Raw genomic sequence first — 21,631 nt, 5'->3', positions numbered from 1 at the left:
CATTTTTTTGATTTTTTGCAGTCAAACAATTTCTCTTTGAAAACTTTCCATATTACATTTGCAGTTTTTCCAGGTTTTCTTGTTCTGCTATGTTTTATAAATATAATTAATGCTTTTTAATCCCACATGTATTTGTCAATTTCAGAGTAGCTGGTTTTATTCCTGTGTATCTCCATCTCCCAAATCCAGTCTCTGCTTCGTTTCCCACATACTCTCAGTTCCTCTAGTCAACTCTTGTACTTTTTTCTGTCTCTCAAGCATTTTCCATTGAAATAATGGAAAATGTTTTACTGGCACAGTCTCTCTGCAGTCTTTAGTACCAGAAGAACAAGAAGCTTAATCTCCTTCTGTTTCACAGCTCACTTTTATTGCACAAACCTTTGTATTTTTTCCTTAATATGTTCTGCATCAAAAAATTATTTTGTCCCTCTTGGAAAAATATTCTGAAGATAGCTGGATACAGCAGTTGGAATCTCATGCCTGCTTCTTGACATTTCCTGATTAGTGGAATAAATTTACTCTTCCTTTGCCTGGTGTACAGTGAGTAATCATTTTCCAGAAACACTCTACTGTCTCCCACTTTTAGTACTTTCTCCTTCTGCCACAGTTTTGTCAGAACCAACTCCTTCTGCTAGTAAGATCGCATCTTTACTGTTAGGTGTCTAGGTTGCTTTCTCATGGCCAGGTTTGGAGCATACACATAATGTGACCTTTCAATTAACAACTCCTGCTATGGAATACCAGTCCAGTTGCTTATTATGCTTTCATAAAATGAATGCAGTCTGTTCCTTCCAGCTTCTCTAGTACAACAGAACATTTCAGATTTTCCTTGTGTGCTCTACCCTCTTATTCTGTTATTGTTTTTGAAACATCTCTTCTTGAGCAGTCTCACATTCAGCAAGCCTTTTCTTCATTTTATCCTCCATTTTTGCAGTTTTGTCACCTCATCTGAATATCTATTTAAAACTTATTCCATTTTTTCCAGGATTTTATTATTTGAGTTGATATACTCCATCAGTACTTCATTTATTTTAATCAGCTCTGAGTACATTGGACTTATTTTTTTTCCTTTAGGTTACTGGAAGTACTGCCTTGCACCAAAGCTGGAGATCACACTACTTTTTGCTGAACAGCTGCAGAATTCTTCCCAGTCAGTGTTTTTCCTCACCTTCTGTGGTTGATTTTTTTTCAGGATCTCTGAATTTCTTTTTTGCTGACATCCTGGCAGTGCACTTACTAGCCAGTTATTGAAATTTACCCCAAATATGAGTTCACTGTCTCTCTCTTCTGAGTTTCTGTTTTCACACTGGGAGAGCTGAAATTAAGCTGTTACTCAATGTGCAACCATCTTGGAAGTCCAAAAATAATTTTGTTCTTGATCAGTGAGTTATAAGAGTTTCTGAAAATAGGTGAACTGTAAATATGCCAGGAAAACAAAGTACACTGGTGAACTTTGTGGAGATGGTACCGTATCCTGGTTCAAGCAAGTTAGGCATATTTTCAATAATTGATAGCGAGAGTCATTCTGATTGACAAGTGATTCCAGCTGTTTATTGAAGACCACCAAGAAGCCATGATCTATGTCCCTTTTACCACCCCCTTGTAGAAAGTGTCACCAGTTTTCCCAAACTCCATGATTGTACACACTTGGGGGAAAGTAAAACAGCTGTCCATTAGCTTGAAATGTATAATCTGCTGGAAAGATTTCTTTATTTGCTAGCACTGCAAGTGGTGAGTTTTTAAAATATTCTCTGCATATTTATTTCTAGGGAGTTTAGAAAAGCCTCCTGTAATCCCCATTTTACAAGAGCTTGGAAGTTTGCCCATTATCAAAATGTCATTCTTTAGCTTCAACCAGATCCCTAACATCTGTTTCTTGGATAACTTTCATACCTGCATTGGTATACTGTCTTCCCACTTTTGTAATTCTCTAAGACATCCACTAATTCTATCTCAGTTATGTTCTAAAGCAACCTTTTTGAAACCTCTTGTGTCCCCTTTAGCAATAGACAGCCCAGCAAATATGCTTGTATTTGTTCCTTTTTATCCCTTATCCAAATCTCCCTTTTATAAAGTTCCTCAAAGAAGTTTCAGAACATCTGCAATGTTTTTCCTATTCCTTAAAATATCAGTGAGTTTTTTCATCCCTCAACTGGAATACTGCCCTTTCAACCATGTGTTGCCTCAGTCTTTCTGTCAAAACGTGTACAGCTCTCATTGAGCTCATAAAGTTTATCCCCCTTACCATTAATCCCCAACCTGGAATCATGTTGTCTTCCTTCCTTTGTTATTCCTCATTCAATCACCTCTTCTTGTGCTCCTTATCAATTGACAATATCCCTTGTATAGTCTGCAAATTTGTCAGCCTTTTTATATTCCTAAATCTGGTAGGTCTAGCTGATTGCCTTAACAAGAACAGATAATTTTGCAGCCTAAATCTAATTTGTTTTTTAGGATTATCTCAGGAGTTAAAAGTAATTATTGCCTCTCCACTGAAAACACTATGAAGCAATTCATTGATCTGTCTTAGTTTTTCTTTATTCATAAACACACAGAAGAGGAGGTTCCAATATTTAGCCTTGATTTCTCTGTCCCCCTAGACTATTATCCACTTAAACTAATGCATGATCTGAAAAAGGTTGTGGATGTGCAATGTTCAAATATCATTGCTCAGTGTTACTTTGAAATTTAACACCTTATTGATCCTTGACCACTTCCTACTAAACTACGTGAACCCCTTATCTTGCATCTCCTTTCATTGATACTATGCATCCCACATTCCAAAGCCTGCCAACAGTTTGTACACCCTTTCTCTATAGTTCTCAGGTTCCTACTACTTTATCCTCTGTGTCTTTTTTTCCTGAAACACCATATTCCAATCTCCTACAAGAATGAGAATCCCTTCAGGAAATGTAACTACTTCCAGTAGCAGTCTTCTTACCTCTTGGACATTTGTTGTAGGGGAGATATAGATACCCAATATTGTTACTTTGTTACCTTTATAATTCCCTTTGAGGCCTATTAAGCATTCACTACTTTCATCTAATACTCCATCAACTTCTAGGGCACAAGTCTTGTCTTGTAACAACACTACCCTCTTCTACAAACACCAACTTAGCTAGACTAGCTATAACTTTGTAACCCTTCTGGATAGCTAAACATAGTTATCTTACATTAAATGTGTTTCCTGCAGCAGTATGACGCTGATGTCTACCCTTGTACTTTGATTTCAAAGTCCATTAACATTCCAAGCTAAAATATGGACCATATCCCTGCCAATGCCTGACCCTGCATCCGATAATCTATTGGCAGCATCCTTGAACTTCTAGTCACTTATTTTATTATTCCCCCAATGTGGAATTCTTCTATTCTAAAACTTCTGTCCCTTGTTACATCCTTATAAATACAGTCCCAGTCAAACATTTTCAAATTTCATCTGTACCTTCCCTCTCATTGCTCCCTAACACTTTCCCATGCAACACTGGTACAAAGTAATTCAGTAAACTTTCCTGACACACTTTCCTAACATTCAAACAATAAAAAAATGTGTACAGAATATAAAAGTTGAAACTATTAGGATTATTATATTTCTAAGGTGGGGCCAATGCACCTTTAGATGATAGCAGAATCAAAGTCTTATAATCCCATCATTCAAAGGTGGGACCATAAAGATATTAATTGTTTTTGCTCTTTGAGACCTATGCCAAAATCCAGCTCCACTCCCTCCACTAACTCCGTGTCTCTCAAAATTTAAATCATGCCTTTCCCATACACTTATTTCTGCCAAAACAGTTCCCCTAAATTTTATTTTTCCCTTTTTTTTCAAACGCTTCTACTGAACAATCACCCTGAAACAAAAATTTGTTGCTAAATTAAAGGGACTGCCAAACCTTAAAGTGCCCAAACCAAGACTGTATTTGTCAACCATTTTACACAAAGAAGAACTTCAGATACTATCAACTACTCTATAAGTTATTCAGAAAACCTTGTATCCTGCAATGTGAAACTGTTTACTGCTCTATATGCTTTCTTACAAGCCACGTCTACTGGATGTAAGTACTACTTATGACAACATATGCCATTAACTTGCCTATGATATTCTAGTATCCCTTCCCCAGTACATTTATGGTTGTGGAGGTTTTGGCCATGATGAGTAAGACTGCATCGTATATAAGAAACAAAGTGGAGTAACTTAAAATAGCTTTGAGTAAAGCTTTTGGAATTCAACTCACCATTTCTAGAGCAGAAAGATTGTTTGAGAATTTCTTCTATCAGAAAGATAAAAGGCAACAATAAGGTGTTTTAACTATATCTGTGTGTGCTAACAAGGTGTTTTAACTATATCAACAGAACAAAGGAAATAGCTGCACGTTTACTGTGTTGGTGGATAATGAGAACTTCTCAGACTGTTTTTTTGTCTTTTTACTTCCTATGTTTAAAAAACATAATAATAATAATATTAATAATAATAATAATAATAATGTTAAATGGAACTGTATCTATGAGTTGGCTGTTGTAATTACACACGAAACAGTGAGGCAATCAGTCAGAAAGCCTAAAAGACTATGTCTATTGGCTCTGATGAGTCTGTGCTGTTCTCAGTAACCACACTTCCCAGTTTGCTTGTTTTAACATTGGTACTCCTGGTTCCCAAGTCTGCAAATTGAGGGACAAATTACATCTTAGTATTAAGGAAGTACTTTGTTAGAGACAGAGTGATGGACAAATGGAACATACCCTGAGTTTAGGTGGTGAGGAACAGGATTCTTAAACACTTTTCAAAGGGTCTGGCATTCAAGCAGGAAGATGACTTTAAAGAAATAGACTTTCACTCATCCTCTGCTGGCTTGTGTATGTATGTATGTATGTACATGTGTAGATATGTGACAGAAAGTACCATAGGCTGTGACATTTATATAAAGCATTACTTATATGCAGAAAGACTATAAGAATGTATTACATGTTTCATATATATGTTAGTACCAGAACAAATTTATCAAATCATCCACTTGCACAAAGAATAAACTGCAGACCATGTAGGAGTGTCCAGGACTTTATAAATAGAAAGAACTGAAGCCATTTAATATTAAATAGTAGTATGGGAAATAGGAAGCTCATAGACCCACAAAATTCAGGAAATCTACTTTTCGCTTTGAATTCCATACTTGATTATTAAAATGCTACTGGGTCTACTGAAGGGTGAGGTCCATTTTCAGCAGGAGAGAGTGCATTATTCTGCACATGCTTGCTTCCTTTTCCATCTGGAGTAAGTTGCATACCTTCACATTGCCAATGATCACTTCTCTTTTCAGCAAGAGTGAGTTATATAACTTTATTCTGCACATGCTCACTTTCTTTTTCAGCAGGAGTACGTTACACACCTTTATACTACCAATGCTCATTTCTGTTTACAGCAGGAGTGAGTTATGTACCTTTATTCTGCACATGCTCATTTCCTTTTCCAATAGGAGTAAGTTACACACCTTTATGCTGCCAATACTCAATTCTGTTTTCAGAAAGAGTGAGTTATGTACCTTTATTCTGCACATGCTTGCTTCAATCTTCAGCTGCTCCACCAGCTTACGGGCCTGCCCAATGCTCATTGTGCTGTTTACAGGTGTCTCTCCTTTCATTATGTTACTGAAAAACAAAAAGAAAAAACATTATTATGCTCTTTAAGAGTAAATTAACTGCTTCACCCATATAATATGCCATTCCTTACCTTTAGTCTTTATTTTATTTACTTTGTAGTTTTTAGTTATAACAGAACTGACTTTTTGCCTTATGGTGATCCCCTTACCTGTGAATATGACAGGTAAGAAAGGGTAAAGTATACTGTGCAGCCAGTTTTGGCTACTTACAAAATATATTGTAAAGGCAATCAGTTTCTAAGAATATGATAATAATCACAGAAAACAAGGATAAAAAGCTTTGGTTAACTCTGCTAGCAGAAAAACAAAGCACTGTTATACAGTGCTGAAAATATTCACATTTGAAATATATGTGAGAGCAAGTGGAATTGACCGGGAGACTGGTGAAATAACAACCACTGTCAGTTTAAGAGCAAAGGTTAAGGCTATGAGGAGATGGTAATCTTCATTCTTTACCCCATGGTTTGATCTCCTCAATGTTCAATAATAAACTTTGTAACTAAGAAAGTCACTTAATCAGGACTTCCAAGGTGGCTGCATATTGAGTAACAGCTTAATTCTAGATCTCCCAGTGTAAAAACAGAAACTCAGCAGAGAAGGCCAATGGACTTTTGTGTTTCTGGATAAATTTCAGTAACTGGCTAGTAAGTGTACTGACTGGTTCCAGGAAAAAATAAATACAGAGGACCTAAATGAAAATCAGCTACAAAAGGTAAGGAAAATACATTGACTGGGAAAAGTACTGCAGCTGTTCAGCAAAAAGCAGTGCAAGCTCCAGACATGACTTCCAGTAACCTAGAGGAAAGCATAAGACAACTGTACACAGACCTGGTTAAAATAAATGAAACACTGATGGAGTAGATCAACTCAAACAATAAAAGGCTGGAAAAAATGGAAGAAGCTTTAAACAGATATTCAGATGAGGTGATAAAACTGCAAAAATCAAAGGCTGAAAGGAAGACATGGCTGGATGAATATGAGACTGCTCAAGAAGAGATTATTCAAAAAAATAATAGAATTAGAGGACAGAGTACATAGGGAAAACCTGAGATTTCCAGCTGTACTAGAGAAGCTGGAAGGAACAGGCTCTATTTATTTTATGAAAACACAAATAAGCAACTGGATTGGTATTCCACAGCAGGGGTTAAATGAAAGGGCACATCATGTGTATGTTGCAAACCTGGCTATGAGAAAGCAACCTAAACCTTTAATAGTAAAGATGCAATCCTACCAGAATAAGGAGTTGATTCAGACAAAACTGTGGCAGAAGGACAAAGTGTTAAAAGTGGGTGATAGCAGAGTGTTTGTGGAGAATGATTACTCGTAAACCAGGCAGAACAAGGGTAAATTTATTACACTATTCAGGGAATATTGAGAAGCAGGCACAAGTTTCACACTGCTGTATGCAGCTATTTTCAAAATATTCTTCCTTGGAGGGATAAAATCAGGTTTTGGTGAAGTACATGCTAAGGAGGAAGTACAAAAGTTTGACCAACAAAAAGTGAGTTATGAAACAGAATGAGAGTCTGCTTCTTGTTCATCTGGTAATAAAGACAGACTGTGCCAGTGAAACCTTTTCCAGTGTTTCAATGGAAAATGCTGGAGAGAAGGAAGGGAGCATGAGAGTTGACTAGAAGAATTGAGAAATTGAGAAGAGTTGAAAATAAAGCAGAGAAAGGATTTGGAAGAGAGAGATAAACAGGAATAAAATCAGTAACTTGGAAACTGACAAATGTAGGATTACAAAGCAGTAATTATATTGTGAAATAGAACAAGAAAATCTGGAAATATTGGACTTGCAGGAGACTCTGAAGTGTATGCCCTACTTCATGTCATTAATGTTCAGAAAAATACTTAGGCTGGGGGAAGAGGTGTGAGAAAGTTAACTGTAAATAAAACAATTTTTATAGTGTATGATTTCCTTGCATGCTATAAAGTAACATTTTCTGTTGTTTTTAAGTGAGATGTGGATACTATTGTAAACAGGTGTTCCTGTTCTTTTTTTATCTTTTTTTTTTCTTTCTCCGTTCTTCTTTTTCTCGTTGATCATTTTTAAGAACTGTAGACACTGCAATTTAAAAAAAAAAGTTGGTTAAAAGAGCATGATAAAAGAAAAATGAATGTGCTTTTTGTCATTTTTGCATGGGGGGATGACTAGAGTAAGGCCCTTAACTTGAGCTAGTTACAGATTTTAAGAGAAAGCAAGTAGATGAAAAAGAATATTAAATATTGCCTTTTTCTAGCAAATAAATGTATGCTTAGTACCAGTTCTGTATCTGGTCCTCGTGTCTCCATGGAGACAATCTGATAAAGATAATTTAACTAGGAAAAAAAGAAATTGGCTAGGAAACAATGTTCTCTGAAAGCATTCATGTGTTCTCCTAGCTGGGAGAGCTATAATGATAAGACATAATCAGACAGTGCTTAGTAGAAGCTCAGGCAGCTCTGTGCATCTTAGCATGGATAACTTTTCTTTTAGGGCATCTAAAGTCTGTGAGTGTGGCTGTCAGTTTGGTACAGTTGTTCCTGTTAGGAGGGTAAAACTTCAGTATTTGAACCTGTGCATAGTTTTGTATGTTAGTGTTAATGTAAAACGTTTTAGGGGGTATTAGGGGGGGGGGTCTGTTTTTTTTTGTTTGTGAGCTTTCAATAAAACAAAAAGTTTTGTAAGATGTGATATAGTCTGAAATGGATATGACAAGAAACAACTGTATAAAAGTTCAACCTGCCAAACAGTGTATGCATGTAACACAAAAGCTGGAACTAGACATTTAACAAAAAAGCTGTTATACGTAAAAGGTGAGAATCCATCCAAACTCAACCCCTTTTTCCCATTTTGCAAATGGGGTTGGAGTGTCACTCCAGTAGTGACAATCATCTCGAGTCAAGGTTTATACCACTGGCTGGCTAGCCCCACCATGGTAGTTCATCTGTACCACTCACTCACACACACCCGTAACTTTTTAATACAAAGATGCTTTCTATAATGTTTTTAAATTTCAATGGTCTCACAAATAAATGCAAAAAAGAAAGAGTACTAAACTATATTAAAAAGTATAGGGTGCAAGTAGCTATGCTACAGGAGACACACTTGGAAAGAACTGAACATGTAAATTTGATAAAGAAAGGTTTTCAGGATGGCTATTTTAAGAAATAGCTGGGACAATGGAAAACAGGAGTACTTATATTAATTGGAAGAGGAAGAGGATAAAAAGGATAATAATTGTAGATTTGTATTATTAAGGGGCCACTGGCATGTATTTATATTCCACCTAAAACTGCTATACTGGAGCTTAAGAAATTTGTGGGAGAAAAAATCAGCTTTCAACAAGGAATATTACTTATAGGTGGGGACTGGAATTTAATTTTCAGTAGTGAAGGTGTTTGTGCAGGACCCAGAAGGCAAAATGTAACAAAATAGGATACATTTTTGAAGAAATTTATGAAAATATTTGTCATGGAAGATGTGAATTCAGTACTAGGAGTTCGGAGTGAATTTACATATTCCCTAAGATACAAATCAGGCTTTTGTACATACTGTATATAGTTTACTTTCTTGATTAATAATTTATTTATACTAGTTATTTATTAACACAATGTATTAACTTATTGTAATACTATTATGAAAAAAAATATATTTTCTTGAGCAAAAAAAAAAAGGGCTAGGCTAGACAGAATTTACATTTCACAGGAACATCTGCATTTAATTGAAGGTCTTGATACGCACTCAATTACTATTTCAGATCATGTGCCAATAATAACTAAAATAAAAACACAGGATAATGAAACAAAAATGAGACACTGGATCTTTTCCACCTATATGTTGAAAAGAGAGGAATTTAAGGAATGGGTAGTGGAAATTATTCAGGAACTAGTAGAGAAGATAGAAATTTCTTCTGAAAATATACCTAGGTAAGGGGATAAAATTAAAGTGGAGTTTAAAAACAGGGTACAAATAAAAGAAAGGGAAATATGGTTAAAAGTAACAAGACTTATTTAGAGGGACTGACAAATGTTAAAGTATTGCAAAATAGGGATAATCTCACAGAACAAGAAGAGGAGCAACTGCAGAATGCTAAACAGAAAACAAGGGATCACCTCAGTAATATGCATGAGTTTAGAAAGATTGCTGTTAAGCAACTGTTTTTTGATAATAACTCTAGAGCACAAAACTCTTACCACAATGGCCCAGGCAACAGAAAATAGAAAGGGCTGTAACCAAGCTTAGGGAGGAAGATAACAAAGGATCCTGTAGCAGTATTGGAAATAATTTGGGAATTGTATGAAAGTTTGTATAAAGCAGAGAAATATGGAAGCCAAGAAAAGGTACAAATGGAAATGTTTATGGAAGAATTAAATATGCTGTAAGTTGGAGGTAGAGGAGGCTCAATTACTAACAGTTATGATAGGAGGAGATATAAATGGTGATGTATAACTAATCTACAATAAAGTCCCCAGGAATAGATGGTATTTCTATGGAAATTTGGAAGCTAGGAGGGAAAAATTATAAATATCTGTTTAACAGTATTTTTTCAGAGGAGGAGAAGTACCAACATCTTGAAAGAAAGCAGTGGTAGCTGTAATACCTAAAGTGGGTAAAGATCCATCAGATCCAGCTCCATACAGGCCCATTGCAATACTAAACCATAATTATAAAGTGTTTATGTCTATAATGACTAACAGAATAGCAAAAGTGATGCCAAAATTGATAGACATGGATCAATGTGGTTTTGTGGAGGGGAGGCAAATATTTAACAACATTAACAGAAGACTGATTATCCATAGGGAACTTGAAAGTAAGAAAATATCACTGTTATTGGTGGGTCTTGATGCAAAGAAAGCATTTGACAGAGTAAACTGGGACTTATGAACAGATCAATGGAAGCATTTGCATTCCCTGATAACATTTAAAAGTTTATTAGGAGGATATATGAGGGATAGGAGGCGAAAACTAAAGTGGGTGGGGTTCTCTATGATAATCTCTGCTTGTGCAGAGGAACCAGGCAGGTTTGTCCTCTCTCCCTTTTGTTATTTGCATTATATTTAGAAACATTGGCAAAGAAAATAAGGGACTCAGAAATTCAAGGATATAATTGGTATGGTAGTTATGAAAAGCTTGCTCTGTTTGCAGATGACATTATTTTATACCTGACAAAACCAGAAATGGACATTACAGTACTGTGGAACATATTGAGACAGTTTTAAATCTTTTCAGGATACAGATACAAAATTAATGAAGCCAAAACAAAGGCAATAACAGTAAACTATGTATCCACATATGAATTTGTTCAGCAATATCCATAATTATGGGGACATGATAAAATGAAGTATTTAAGAGTATGCATTAGAAATGAGTTTGGTGTGGCAGCTAAGGATATGTGGGAAGAGACTAAACAAAAGATAATACAAAATCTGAGAAAATGGAAGCTCTGTTATATGGATATCAATAGTAAGATATAAACAGTTAAAATGTTTTTAGTCCCTTTAATCTTATACACAGCTCAGGTATATTTCTATCAACTCTATAAAGAGCTGAAAGATTTTATCTGGGAGGGGAAGATGGCAAGAGTCAAGTGGGATAAGATTATTCTTCCAGTAGAACACCGCAGATTGGGATTACTCGATTTGAAGGAATATTTCAGAGCTACACAGTTAAGGCTCCTTTACATAGCACAAGCAGAAAACTATAATTCAAAGTAGAAAGACATGATGATGAAACAGAGAGAAGGCCAAGAAACAATAAGAGATTGGGATTTTGGATGCAGACCTTTAAGGAGAGTAACAATAATCATATGGAATATTATATTCATAAAGTGGCAGAAAGTACACTAAGAACTAATCCAACAGAGGAATGGAGAAAGGAGATTCTGCCAATAGGTATGACTGCAATTAGGGATACAGACAATAGAGAGGAGGGGGCTGGAATTTATTGGAGAAAACTGGCAAAGAAACCAAGGTACTGGAAGCAAATAACTAATGAGGGAAAGATAATAGAGTGGGAAGATGCCAAAAACTTATTTGGACTGCAGGTTAGAGATTGCCTTCCATATTAAGGATTGATATCAGAGTATAGGCAAAGAAAAAGAAATAGGGTGGCCCTAAACAAAAGATCTGCACTGATAGAATTTTTAGTACAATTAGGAACAGAAGATGCTGTTAAGAAAGGAATAATTAGTAGAGCATGTAAAATATTGCATGATAACTATAAGAAAGAGAGGAGGTTAGAAAGAATTGGGAAGAGAGATTAGATAAGCAATTGACAAAGAAACAATGGGGGAGTATATGCATGTCTCCCAAATATGCAACAAATTCTAGAGGATTTAGGATCTTTGCTTGAAGTGTTTACATAGGCCTTTGTTATACCCCAATTAGACTCCAAAGAATTTTTCCTCAGGTAGACAGCAAATGTTGGAGATACGATGGGGAAGAAAGCTAACTGGGAACATATTTTCTGGGAGTATAATGAGTTGGCAAACTTTAAAGATTCCCTGCAGACTACTCTGTCGGAGATGTTGGGTGAGCAAGTTAGTGTAACTAAGGAAATGATAATGATTTTTTTGAGCTATAATATAAAATCAGAATTGCCTAGACATAGTAAGGCCTTGCTGAGTTCTCCCTGTTGGTAGCAACAACTTTCACCACTTTTTGATCTTATCCTGACTCAGGACCTGTCTGATATTTTAACACAAATAAGACTGCAAATACTTATTCCTGTTATCCTGTTTTAATGTTTCCCAAACATCCATTTTTTTCATCTAGTCCCAGTTTATCTTGATCTGACTTGATGTGTTTCCAATAAGTTATATCCTGGGCTAAATATATTATAGACTTTAGCTGAATAGCTTTATAGTACTCTTCTAGATTTGGAATTCCCAATCCTCCCTGGTCAATTAGCAATATTAACATATCCAACTAAACTCTATCTCCTTTGTTTTCCCAAATAAGTTCCTTCATTTTTTTCTTAATTCTAGTCCAGTCCATATCTCTTTGGGTGGGGTATAACAGTATGCCTGACCAATAGTACCACAAAGATTTTTATAGCTTAAATTTTACTCTCCAGATCCATTATCAATAGCTTCCACTATCATAGCTACATAGTTATTTTACTCATTGCTTCATACTGAAGTTCTTCCACTGCTCTTTTTGTGCTCACTTCTGTCCACACCCCTAGATATCTCATCTTCTGATGGTCACAGAGGAAAGGAAACTGTTATACCAGATTATACGTTGAGACATAATTCAGAACAATTGCTTTAGTTTAATCTTCATTTACCTTAAAGCCTGTCAGCCCACTATCTCTTCTTAGTTCAGTGAAAAGGGTCCTCAGATCTCTTTCTAGATCTGTAAGATAAAGTATAATGTTGTCTGCAAACAGGGGTAGTTTCCCCTACTGATGATCCCCAACTGTATCCTTTTATCCTTGAATTTCTAATTTCCCTAGCTAACAGTTCCAAATAAAGAGCAAATACCCATAGGGATAGTTGGTAACCTTGTCTTATCTCTATTGAGATGTTTATTTTTTCAGACAACATTCCATTACATTTCAATCTTGCTTCAGCATCTTAATATGCCCTATTGATTAATTCTATCCATTCCAGTGGAAATCCAAAATTTCTTATGGCTTTTTGCAAGAAGCCCAACTACTCTGTCAAATGTTTTCTCAGCATGCAGCCACTGCTATCATCATAAGTACTTTCTTGTTTATTTCCATATCTTTTTATATCATCACTGTTCTGGTGATACCTATCACAAACTCACATTGATCTAAATCTAAGAGTCCAGGAAACATTTTTGCTAGTCTGTCAGCCACAACCATCATTATTCAGTACTGATATCAATCTATGTGACCTTGGTTCAGTCACATTTTTCCCTTCCTAAAGTATTAGTACCATTACCACTCTGTTCTATGAGAGAGGAATACCCCCCCCCCCATAATATGGCTGAACATTTGAATCCATACCTTTAATATTTCTTTTTCCAACTTCCATATATTATTAGGTATGCCATATATCCCTGGGTTTTTCCTTCTTTTCTTATATCTGATTGCCTCTCTCACATTCTTTTCTTTTTCTTTTTGTTGTTAGTTTACTGTAATCTTCTTCTATTAATTTAGCTAGATTTGTCTTCCTCAAATATGACCTCATCCCAACTATTCTGGTTTCTATGATTTCATCTCCTTTATATAATCTGCTACAGCAGCCTTGTAGTACTGTCATTACATTTTCAGGGTGTACTATTTTTCCTGATTCTGGTTCTCCTATCTTAGCTATAATTCTCTCTACAGTTTGTTTCTTTAACTTCAGCACAAAAAATAGTTATTCTAGGGGTATGATAGAAAAAAGTTGTTTCACTTCTTTATGTCTGTACTCATTTTTTTATGTTCAAGTAGTCTACCAGGTCCCTAAAGACAAACAGCTTTGTTTCTGTTTTGCTGAGTGCCACTTGGGGTTGCTGCAAGTGGGGAACAGAAGAAACATTTCTTTAGATGAAGTATCTTGTTCTTTAAAGAGAGGTATCTGCTCATAGAAATAAAACTGCTTTAATTTTTTTTTTGCTTTGTTTGTAATAGATTAGATAAGGATATTATTTTTCTTTATTTACAGTTTTTTTCTACAGTGTACAATTTGTGGAGCATGGCTGGATTAATACTATGCTCAAAAAATCTGTGTTTTCCATTAGTTCGATTAAATTGATTCTAACTAAATCATAAAAAACTACGCAGACCATCTCAAAGCCTTGTCTGTTTTCTTAGTAGCATGCAGGCTACTAAGAGGTGACCTCTGCCTTGCATGTAGAGTGTTAGACTGAGTTCTGTAGGACCTATTACACATTCGCAAGTCCAGTGGTATCATAAATACCTGCTCTAGGGATCTTAATCTGTTTTGCAGAATAAATAGAACATGTTGGAAAGATAGGTTTGTATCACAGAAAATACCACTTTTTCCGAACCGCCTTCTAATCCATTTAAAGCAAAATCTTCTCTTACACTATTCAAATATAATATGGATGAATGAATGGATAATATGGAAATTCATCCCCAGTTTAGCACCTTGTCCCTCTTGGCCAGGGGAAGCATGTAAATGGCCCAATGTATCTCTGTTCAGCCTATCTCTGCATTGTTTGTATGCCAAATACAAGAGTTAAAAACTACCATGGTAATGTGATGCTAGGCTTCTTAAGATATTCACACATTAATAGCCTAGTAAGTACCTGTGAACTTATGAACTGATTTATTAGTTGTTTGGAAGGGCATTTCATGCATATACTTCTAAATAGATTCTGGTCCCGAGTTTCCCACCTGATCAGCTGAGTTCCTCAAAGTCAAGTTTTGGGCCCTTTCATTTGAAGTACATGCAGTAATTACTTCCCTTTCTTTTGTTATTAGAGTAAATTTTTAATGTATGCTAATAATGTGCTTCTCCTCATAAGGAATGAAAACTTGAATCAGGTCATTATGAAATATATATATTTATTTTAATTATTTACAATCTCAGACTTAACATGGTGCCATTGTTATACTTGTTAAAAAAAAAAAAAAACTAAACCAATAAATTCTGATATTTTGGTGTCACTTCATTTATGCAATTCTGTTAACCGTGCAAGTTGTGGATATGTTAAATATAAATGTCCAGTAGTGATTACTGGGTTTCACTTGCAGTTTTCAGACCACAATAATTTGGTAGTGAGTAAGATATATAAATAACTAGCTAGGCTTAAGCAGATATAAAATTAAGTCCTTAACAGTGTTAGAAATTTTTGACATCATACTCTTTGGTTATCTTTTTTATATTATAAGTTTAAGGATATTACTGGTGTTTGATTATTCTATTTGATTTTATATTTTAGTGAAATATGGTGCACACAAACCTTAATTGTATAACGCAGATGATAAGTTACATTTGATTCTTAGAATACAATGCTTTTAGATTATTACTGCTTTTACAAGAAATAGTCTTCATAAAGTGTGTGTGAAGTCAAGCATAATAAAGGAAATTTCATGTCATGATAATATTCCAGTGTGTGTAAAATGTTTATTTATAATTTGCCTGTTTTTGTATTTTTTTGAGGACTGCATAAATTTTATATACATAATTTCATGTCTTTTAAAAGTTTGGTTTGAAAATAATCACTTAAGTCTTTTGTGTGTAACTGGTTTTATTGTGCATTTCCTGTAACAGGGATTTTCCATGTATTTAAAATTAAAATAAAAAATGTAGAATGACTAGAGTATCTGCATGCTCCATTTGTTACTTACAAACAAATATATGCACTGACACACACACACACACACACACACACACACACACACACACACACACACACACACACACACATCCACTACTTCATTTGTTTCTAAAACAGTACAGAAAAAAATTTGCAGTGTGTGTACGGCACAATAAGATTGAAAATCATATAACATATTAGAAACTGATACCACAGGTTCTAAGAAGTATAAACATCAGAAAATAGACGTTCTGTTAACCACACGTGATCATGGAATCAACACTGAAAAAAAAACTATTTTAGAATGTCTGGATGCAACTGATGTACAGTATAAAAACAACATTGATTCACAACAGGGAAGTTATGCCAGGCAAGTCTAATAGAGTTCAGAGACACACCAGAAAAAAATTATAGTCTGGTGCTTTAAACTATAGTAGAAGTTCAATAGTGAGAGAATTGTCTCTGCTCCAGTTTGTGCTTCAGTGCTTTTATATCCTGCTTTTTATTTGCCTGTTTAAAGCTGTATTCTGTTTCTTCCCCATCCCCCACTAACACAATAAGCTAAAGTTTCTGAAAGAGCTCCAATATTGCCTTTATTTGATTAGATGCCTCTCTAGCTACCCTGCTTGTTCCTTGAAAAAAAAAATGCCCAACCCTTTCACCCTTTTGCTGTGGGGGTTTATAAAGCTGTGTCTCTGGCCTCCACCCCTTATGATAATCTAATTTTCCAAGTCCCCCACTACTCTTTTTCATTGCTGTTGTGTGCTGTGTAAGCTATTTCTCTTCCCACCCATTGTTTTCTATAGATCCATGATACTGAGTGCCCACCCAACAAACAAGTATTGCTCTTGAGTAAACCTCCTTTATTTCTTATCTCCTGCTCACTTTCCTAGAACTCAGCAAAGCTTGGAGTCCTAGCTTGCATTCTGGAAGTGTTTTACTTGTATCCAGGCCATCCAGGCAAAGTTAAGTGCCATTGATTGCTAAATTGCACTTGCTTAAGTTATTTTGAGTGATCACTACTGTTTCCTGATTTTATGTGTGCATTTCACAGATTTTTTGTAAAAAGAATTGTTTTTCCTCTCACTGTTACTGCTGCAAGACTATCTTGAAATTGTCTTCAGCTAGGGATTTCCAGCTAGTTGTTTAATTGTTTTGTTGTAGCATTGCACATGTGGGTCTCTTTTACTGTTTTTCTTTTTACAAAGGAGAACTGGATTTATTCATCTTGTGGCATGAGGTATTTACCTAGTCTATGTGAGCTGGGAAATATACAAATGGACTTGTAGTGTAGTAATTTTATTGGTCAGAGAGCTCATTAGTTAGTTTTCTGCTTTTTCTGTGATGCTATAAAATATGTGCTTTTGCATAGGTTAGAAGTGCCCTGTTCAGTGGCAAACACTTAGAAAGCAAATGTTCCCTGTAAAATGGGCCATAAAACTGCACCGTGTAAAAAAGCAATGTAGAGCAAATATCTTCTGTGCCAACAAGCTTAGAGCAGTTAGTTGGGCATCAAGTGGGCAATACTTACATATTTAGTAGAATTCAATATTGTGTAAACATTAAAGCTAGTAGAATTTAGTACTGTTTAGCATAATCTGCCACAATAAAGCACCCTTATTAGTCTGTACCAACAAAGCACCTTTAATAGCCTTCTAACCTCAATACACCACCTGCTTGTAGCTCAACAGTCAAAGGACTGGACAGTATGGATAAGTAATTTCAACTTCTCTGTAGCCATTTTGGTGGCTATGGGTATCTTGAGACAATGTAGCAATTGTCTCACCTTTACTGACAACCACTTAATCCTTAAAGAAGCAGACATGGTATGTGAGAGGTGTAGTTACACACTAACACTGGAGGTGAATCTCTCACATACAAGTGCACATCAGGTTATTGAAACCATGCACACAACACCAACTTCACATAGCACAGAGCACACACATAGACTGTCATATACTGAGGCATGTAAAAGCAATCTTCCTAAACAACAAAAATTGCCTAGATATTCCATTGTCAAATCTATGCCCAAACAAACCCAAAGGCAAACCTTACACCACACATACTGTCACTCTGAATGGAACCCCAAACACTAAGTCCTTAAGGCAAGCAAACACACATCCCAGGATTCTTGTCATAGGAGACTCCATTGTAAGATATACCGATGCTCCTCTAACCAGGCTGAACAAGGAGACAGTAAATGTTAGTGTTTATCTGGACCCAGGATCTGCCAAATCATGCATACACTCAAGTCATTACACTACAGGTACCAGTATGATTCCATCACAGTCCATGCAGGTATAAATGACATGAGATGTACCTCCCTGGACTATATGAAGAGGGACATTATGCGGCTTTCAGACTATGTGTTTCAGGCTGATATGAGTCTATCATTGAGCAGGATGTTACCATCATAGCTCTCAACTGTCCAGATCTTTGCCTCAAATTTGTGTTTTATTCCTCATAAAAAATGAACTTTTCTGGCAAATCATTGAGGATTTAAGTCTCTAAATAATGACAGATATTTGAATTTTAGACTTCATATCCTTCATAAAATACATAACAATGCAATAACTGTTATTCTATCAGTTACCTAAGTTTATATGAGCAATATTTAAAATCTGTCCCTATTTTTGAGCCTTTGTCCCACCATTATTTTTGGCTTTGTCCAGATTTCTTTCACTGAGAGGTTGAGAGGTATGATTACCATAACTGAGAATAATGCCACAATATGAGCAAAACATGATTCATTTCAATTGTCTTTCTAGTGTCATTTTAAGGGGATCCAATATTTGTCAGCTTGGGAGGGCATAGTTAACAGATCACATTGCTTTTTCAAGGATGGTCTGTACCTTTCCCATCTAGGCTTTTGAATACCGACTAAAATTTTATCCACCCCCATAGTGCTTTTTTTAGGAAATGACAAAATGACAAACCTACTGGCATAGCAAAATCAACTCAGCTGAACCTCAAGGTGTTATTGCTCATTTCAGGAGCTTAAAAAAACTACACTCCCTCCAAGCCCTCCTCACACTCAAGAATATAGACAGGTTTAAAATGGCAGACAGTACACTGGCAGAGCAAGGGCTCAGTGCCTTCCACACTTTTAGACTAGTAGCTCCACAGGTGAAGTTGTTTCAATATACATCAATAACATATACCTCTAGGGTGGTCCAACAGGATGACATGCTGGAGTTCATCCATGTCAAGATCACAACAGATGAAATCATGTATCATATCCTAGCCAATTGTAGGTCTACCTCCATGTCCCAAGAAACTCACAATGCATATCTGGACTACTGGAAGCACTTACCATCTAACCAAATACCCTACTCATGGGAGACTTTAATTACTCCTCTATAGACTGAGAATCCTACATGATCTCAAATCTACAGACATAAATATTCCTGGACCTCATAAATACAAACACTCTTGACCAAATAGTGAATATGCCTATTAGATGCTCCAATATACTGTACCTCATGCTCACAGATATGGGAGAATACTGTACCTCCCAATGTCATGCTTACTGAATATGATGGACTTCTTTGAAAAGGTCATTAAAGCAGTAGATGAGGGGAAAACATTGCATACTGCATACCTAGATCTGGCTGAAGCATTTGATACAATACCCCACTTAGGCATTGTTAACAAACATATGGAACTAGGTATAAACCCCTTTATAACATGTTGGAAATCTAGCTGGCTCACTAATCAGACCCAGGAGGTTAGAATCAGTGAGGCCACCTACAGAAAGAGGGCGGTCACCAGTGGATTAACCCAGGGCTCTGTGCAAGGCCCACTCCTCTTTGGCATCTACTTCTTGGATGTCAAAACCAATGGTAAAGGCCTCTGGCTAACCAAGTTTGCAGATGATTGCAAACTGGAAGCAGTCATTGAACCCCCCCCCCCCCAAGATGAGAACGCCCTTCAGGAAGGTCTAATATGGACAAACACTTTCTGCTAACGCCATGGCTTAAAACTCAATACGAAGAAATGCATTATAGTACCTTTTGGGAAGTCAGCCACCCCGAGTGACTACATCATGAATAAAACACCTCTGAAAGTTGATTCACTAATTAGGGACTGGGGAACTTTTGTAATTAGTAACCTAGCCTTCAACCAACACGTGTCCAAGGTAATAAGAAAATTCATCTATGTTGCTTAACTTATAAGCAAGGGCATGGCATCTAGGTCCAGATAGGTCATCATGCCACTGTACTTGGCTCTCATCAGACTCATCTTACAGGATAATGTATCCTTTGGTATGTAGACGACAAGGCACATGCAGCAACTGGAATGTCCACAGAGGTTCCTTACAAAAAGAATACAGGGAATAAACACAATGTCCTACACTGAACAAAAAACTGACCAGGAAGCCAAAGACCACAGCAAATTAATCCAACAATTGTAGAAACCACTCCAGTTCACAGATGTAGAAAGAAACAATCCTTTATTGGTAAAACCACTGCAATTCATGGTAAAGTGCATTCGTGTAAACATAGTCTTCTTCAGAACCATAAAAACTCATCTAAACACTGAATTTAAAAACTCAGACAAGTAAAACCCCCAGGAACTGTCAATCAACAGGTAGGCTGAATAAAGCCTGTGAAAAATTCTTAGAGGTGTACACACACCAAAAACAAACACTTCCTCATTAAACTATGTAAAAATGGCTAAAACAAATCTAGAATGTCTAAATACTACAGAAATCCACACGAGTTGTAAAAGTTTGCTCAAACTATGTTGGCTTTTCTTTTAAGTTCACCAGCAATGGAAATATAGTAATTCAATCCAGGTGGATTTGTTGCGTTTAAAACCAGCTGCCAATGCATCTCACAATGTAGAAGGCTGTTTTCCCAAACACCAACAAAGGCACCTGCTTCCACCTGTTCAAGCTCCAAAAAGTGAACTTCTTGAAATTGGAGCATATGCAAGCATGCCTAGTCAAAACACTCTTCATGTCCCTTTTGGATATACTATAATAGTGTTGGTATATCCTTTTGCTGAGTGCATTTTTAGTCTTACCAATATAGAAGATAGGGCATGACATACATTTTGCCATGTAGACTAATCTCTCTGATCGGAGATTGAACTTACCACAGATGTTCATACCCCTAATTTTTTTTTATTATGTCACCTTCATAGCTGGTTTCAATATAAGTGCACTGATGGCAACAGCCATATTTTGTTGAGGTCCAAGAGTCACTTTGTCTAGAAACAGTCGCTTTCTCCAATAACCGTTTTATGTTAGGCTTGTTCTTAAAGGTGAATAAAGGGAAATCAGGAAGATTTTGTTTGAGTCCCTCATCACAATGCAAGATGGCACAAGTTTTTTGCACCACTTTTTGGATGTCTTTAGAGTTCAATGAGTAATATAAAACCATATTGGTATTGCCAAAAGTGTCCTTACTTTTGTTCATCTTGTCTTTTGACTTAATATTATCAAGGCCATACCTAGTAAAAGGTGCATATCTGTTGACTCTATCTGACCACACATCCTTCTGAAGATTATCAAGAAGAGTTTCAGGATACCCTCTTTCCAAAAATATAGATTTGAGGGTGTCAAACTGTGTTAAATAGTTGTCAGATGTCAGGGGAGAAATCCTGATGAGTTGGCTTTTCACAATCCCTTTCTTTTGATGGAAAGAGTGACAGCTGGTATACGTCAAAAAAAATTACAGAATGTGGGCTTCCTGTAAATCTGTGTGTCCATACCACCATATTGGTCTTTCTTGAGTTAGATGCCCAAGTAG

The 21,631-nt window shown here is 36.1% G+C and overlaps 1 protein-coding gene across 1 annotated transcript in view; it reads right to left on the bottom strand.

Moving 5' to 3' along the window:
• The window catches only part of GNG3 (G protein subunit gamma 3), a 93,032-nt gene that overhangs the window by 26,819 nt on the left and 44,582 nt on the right, over positions 1–21,631 (bottom strand). The window contains exon 2 of the mRNA XM_044075653.1: positions 5,535–5,640. Within this exon, the coding sequence (XP_043931588.1) occupies positions 5,535–5,633 (99 nt within the window). The 5' untranslated portion in view covers positions 5,634–5,640. The remainder of the gene's footprint in view (positions 1–5,534; positions 5,641–21,631) is intronic.

Source organism: Protopterus annectens, chromosome 6.part1 (genome assembly GCF_019279795.1).
Source record: "Protopterus annectens isolate FY-2018-M chromosome 6.part1, PAN1.0, whole genome shotgun sequence".
Lineage (NCBI taxonomy): Eukaryota > Metazoa > Chordata > Ceratodontiformes > Protopteridae > Protopterus > Protopterus annectens.
This window is presented reverse-complemented; position numbering and strand designations above follow the sequence as displayed.